Source organism: Plasmodium gonderi, assembly GCF_002157705.1.
Source record: "Plasmodium gonderi DNA, contig: Chr11, whole genome shotgun sequence".
In the NCBI taxonomy this organism is placed as follows: domain Eukaryota; phylum Apicomplexa; class Aconoidasida; order Haemosporida; family Plasmodiidae; genus Plasmodium; species Plasmodium gonderi.
Genome location: NW_021628936.1, coordinates 515,980 through 521,507, shown reverse-complemented (window position 1 = coordinate 521,507; position 5,528 = coordinate 515,980). Strand labels below are relative to the sequence as shown.

At 29.6% G+C, this 5,528-nt stretch overlaps 1 protein-coding gene across 1 annotated transcript; it reads left to right on the top strand.

The window, feature by feature from the left end:
* Positions 1–282: 282 nt before the first annotated feature.
* PGO_111120 (exosome complex exonuclease RRP44) lies at positions 283–3,312 on the top strand (the record flags this gene model as incomplete). Its single annotated transcript, XM_028688451.1, has 1 exon — positions 283–3,312. The coding sequence occupies one exon, from the start codon at positions 283–285 to the stop codon at positions 3,310–3,312; it is 3,030 nt and encodes a 1,009-aa protein (XP_028544252.1).
* Between the last annotated feature and the right edge of the window lie 2,216 nt (positions 3,313–5,528).

Below are 5,528 nucleotides of genomic sequence, written 5' to 3'. Positions count from 1 at the left end.
AATCTTTTCTTAGACTAATGAATTACAGCATTTTTTCAAAAATAATTTTTCAATAAGGCATGGAATTATGCTTATTATAAATCTCCATTAAATCCATAATCCCCAGGAAGGGATTTCAAGTATCTACAACACACACGATGCTGTTATTTTATTGTACGTTTTTGTAAGATAAGTTGACAGTTCACTAGGTACTACTTTTACCACTTGGTTATTTTTCCCACCTTTTAAAAAGAGAGTCTTCCCCCCTACCCACCCCCAAACAAACATATAAAAAATAAAAGTATGCAAGGATTTAGATTTTTGAACAGAAAAAATGACCAGCGTATACACAAATGTTTCTACAAATGTAATGCAAATAACCGGATTACAAAAATAGTAAGGGAAGTATACCTGAGAAATGACATAAGTTGTGGAATAGAAAAATGCAATATATGTGAAAACAAAGAAAAAAAAAAGTTCCTAGATGGAGATAGAAACATTCTTATATTAGATATAAATTCGATAATAAAATATATAGACTTCCTATACGAATGTAACATAGACAATATATTAATCCCACTGACAATATATGAACATGTAAAAACATTTAATAAAATATTACATAAAAAATTACGTGAATTGTGTTATGAGACAGAAGAAAGTATACCTAATAGTACCAAAAGGTATAGCATTTTTGCAAATAAATTTTGTAAATTTACATATGTAGATGATAATATTGATAAAAATACAAAACAAATACAAGAAATTATAAAAATTGTTATATGGCTAAAGCATCATAATCAGAATCTTAATTTAACTGTTATAACTAATAATATGTTTTTAAAAGATGATTGTTTAAAAAATGATATTTCCTGTTTTACCTTGTACGAACATGTGAAGGGGTTAAAAAGAGGAAATAAAAAAAAGGCTGCATATGGTGATGCCATAGATTTAAATATGTTGAAAATGTATTTCGAAGAAGACATCCAAATGGATGAGGAACATAAGAATCAGATGAACGTGGAAAATTCTCATCCCAATTGGAGTGATAATACGTACCCAGAAAATGAGAAAAAACGAATATTCGAGCCACATTTGGAAAAAAAAGAAATAATTCAAAAGTTGAGAGATAACCTTATAGTTAGAGGAGTTTTCCAAGTAATCTGCGTTAATAAAATGGCCACAGTAAAAATTACAGATACGGAAGAAGTTCTAATAAAGGGGTCCAAACGTATGAATAGAGCAATACACAATGATGTTGTAGCTGTGCAGGTTATTCAAGAAGGAGAAGATGACCTTTCGATGGACGAGGAGGATTACTTTGAGGAGTTAATAAGTCCAGAGGAGGAAGAGGAAGAGGAAGGGCAAATGAAAAAGAAGCTGGAAGGGGAAGAGCAAATGAAGGAGAAGCTAGAAAAGGAAGGGCAACTGGAAGAGAAGCTGAGCTTAAAGGAGCACGGCCCCTCAATTGAAAAAGGAGATAACCATAAATCCCCAAATAACAATGTAAGAAAAAATAAATTATACGGAAAAGTAGTAGGAATTATTAGCAGAGGAAGAAAAGAATATGGAGGAGTTATAAAATCCTACGACAAAGACAAAAGTGGACACATAAAAAAGATTTTATTTTTTAAAGCTTTCAATAGTAAAATACCATATATTATAATAAAAAGTAGTATGGAAGAAGAAATAAGGAATAAAAGAGTAATTGTAGTTATTGATAGGTGGGATTATAATTCTAAACATCCCTTAGGAAGATGCCTAAGTGTATTAGGTATATGTGATGATATCGAAGCAGAAACGAAGTTGATTTATAATGAATATAACATATCAACTAAGGAGTTCAGCGAAAGTGCTTATAAATGTTTACCACCAAATGATTGGATAATACCGGAAGAAGAATATATTAAGAGAAAAGATTTTAGGAATGTATTAACCTTTAGTATTGATCCACCAGGATGTGAAGATATTGATGATGCCTTATCAGTTCAGATGTTTGAAGAAAAGAAAATTATACAAGTTGGAGTGCACATAGCAGATGTATCATATTTTGTAAAACAGAATAGTGCTCTAGATTTAGAAGCCTCCAAGAGATGTACAACAGTTTATTTAATAAATCAGAGAGTTGAAATGTTGCCAAAATTGTTAACTACAGATTTGTGTTCATTGGTAGAAGGTCAAGATAGATTGACATATAGTTGCATCTTTACATTTGATGAGAACTATGAAATTCTGGATATCACTGTGAGTAAGTGTATTATTAACAGTAATAAATCTTTTTCTTATGAACAAGCGCAGAATCTGATTGATAACAAGAAGGATTCTACTCCTACGGCTGAATCGTTACGATTATTAAACAGTATTGCAAAGCATTTAAAAAAGAAATGGTTAAATGAAGGGGCATTAGAGTTAAGAGGCAATTCGGAAGTTTTATTCGAATTTGAATCGAACGATTTTTCAAAAACGAAAAATTTAAAACCTTATGTGTCATATGATACTAATAAATTGATAGAAGCATTTATGCTTTTAGCTAACCGATCCGTGGCTAGAATAATTTTTCAAGGATTCAAAGCAGCTAGCGTTTTGAGAAGACATCCACCACCGAAAAATGAAAATTTAAAAGAATTAAATGATTATTTAGAATCCATAAATATCCACGATTTTAAGTACAGCACATCTAAAGAGTTATCTCATTCCATTAATAACATAAATTTAAAAGATGATCAAATTCTATCAAATATTTTAAAAATCCTCATTACCAAATGTATGAATGAAGCTGTTTTTATTTCAGGCTATAATGTACACAATAACGAAATGTTAAGGCATTATGGATTAGCTGCTGACATTTATACCTTTTTTACATCCCCCATTAGGCGATATGCAGATATAATGGTACACCGAATACTCAATCATATTTATGATATAGAAAAATTAGACAATAAATATGTGGATGTTATTTATTTAAACAAACAAATATCTTTATTAAATGAAAAGTATAGAAATGCTAGATTTGCTGGAAGAGCATCTGTTGAATTCTTTTCCTATCTTTACATTAAAAAAGTAGGGAATCAAATAACCAATGCTGTAATTACAAATTTAAAAAAAAATGGAATACAGATATTTTTGCCAGCTTATTCTGTTGAAGGTATTTGTTACTTAAAAAGAAAAGACGGGTTTATGTTTGATGAGAAAAGAAAGCGATTTAAAAAGGTGGACGAAAATAATGAGGAACTGTTTTCCCTCAATTTTTATGACAATATTCAGGTACATATGCAGGTGGACAATTATGACATAAAGTGCCAAAATAACTTTGTCTTTATAAAGAAGTTCTGAGGACCCTGATCATGTCCTTGTCTCCCTGTGGTTTGGGGCGAAACACGTCGATCAGAAATTTTTCCCCATTCAAAAGCAGGAGGATACACATATATATATACACACACCACATATATACGTATATATGTGGTGTGTATGTGCCTGTGTGCATGCGAATAATACTTTATCGTCCACAAAGATGGACTTGCTGCATGTGCAGATTGTGTACTTATTTTATTTTTTTTTATTTTATATTATTTTTTTTTTCATGTTACTCTCCATGTATGATTCTTTATCTCTGCACCGCTGTAGTGGTGGGTGACCATTCTCAATTACTAGCCCTTCATCATTTTGATCACTGTGCAAAATGGACATGTGAATATAAAAATCTTCATTCATGTCCACCTGTGTCTCATACTTTTTAACTTAACATTTCATCTTTTCATATTTTTGTCAAATGTGAAAATTTATTTTATAATTCACCTTTTAACAAAGTGCCGTTTTTCAGTGCTAATATATAAACGAAGAACCTGAGAACTTATTAATTGTAATTACAAAAAGGGAGCAAAAAAAAAAAAAAAAAAGAAAAATGATTAAAATGTAGCTTCTTGGATCTGCAGAAAAATTAAATGAATGTAAAAAAAAAAAAAACTCACATCCACAGAAGCTTCTATTTTTTACCGCCTCCATATTCTCTTCAGGAAAAGGTTAAAATTTTGGCCAAATCGTTAATTTATGTGTTTATTTGTCGATTCGGTAAATTCCCTTGGCCCTTGATGCAAGTGCTCGCTCAGTGGTAAGGATAAAGTGAATGCACATAAATATATATATATATATATATATATGTAAAATTCCTGCCTATTAAAAAAAAAATAGGGCTGTTAAAATGGTTTGTCACTTTTTATGTATGCAAAAGAAAAAAAAAAAAAAAAAGTCCTATGTATTACAAAAAAATTACAAAACTGTAGAAACTGGGAAAAAAAAAAAAAAGCATCCTTCTTTCTTCTTATTTTTAAATTTACACAAAAATTGAAGATATCGAAATTGGCAAATGCATTTGCATGTGCATATATAAATATAGATAAACACACGAAGTGTATGCATTTCTACAAAGCTGTGTGAATACACACATTTGCTTTAAAAGCTCAATTGTCGCGAATACAAAGTGTAAAAAGTAACAAACAAGGGGGGAATGTATATACGTAGTATATCCATCTACCTATCTATGTATATGTATGTCTATATCTATAGCTATATCTCTATGTATTCACATATATACATATACACATGAAGGTGCAATAGCAAAATGTAAAAGTTGTAAAAAAGTAGGAATCCAGAAAAACCAAACAGGAAAGAAACGGAATATGTGAGCGAAATTGTGTAAGCAAAACTGTGTGAGAAAAACTATTGAAAACTTCTTAGGGATATTTTTACAAAAATATAAAATGATTGAATTTAAAAATTGCACTCTTGCAAAATAAAAATTCGACGAATGATTTGCAAACAATGCAAGTATATATCTTGTTAGATTTGATAAAATAAATTAATAACATGATAAAAACAAAAATGTACATCTTTTTTACTGATCCTGGCGCATAGAAAAAAAAAAAAAAAAATTAGTAAAAATTTAATGTTATAGAAATATGAAAAAATAACAATGGACAACATTAATGATATTAGTAGAGATATATGGGTATGGCAAGGGTGAAGCTATAACACGTGATAGCGCAAGGAAAATGAGAACTACATAAAAGAAACGACTGGGATCATATGATATTATGTATTTGTGTAATAGATGCATTTTGCTTAAAACAATACTAATATGATTAAAATTTAGAAAATATATACCAACCCCATGTGAACAGCAAAATATTGTAATGATATCAAGACTATATAACGACGAGTGGTGACATAGCAACAACTGGTCACTTATTCAACTCTTTAAATGAAAGAATGAACAAACAAAATAATAAACAAATTGTAAGCTTCAGTGGAAAAGGGTATACATATATATATATATACATCCATTGAGCAAATGTGTAATTCATTTTAACATGTTTTCAATATAAAATTGTAGAGGTGGGGGGAAAAAGAAAAAAAAAAAAAAAAAAAAGTGGCAGAATGGAATTATAAATTAAAATAATTCTATATTACATACGTATTTTTATTAGAAAAAAGGGATAAGTGGAGGAGGAATGGGAAAAGATAAATTGTAAAGGAAAAATCGTTAAAGAAAA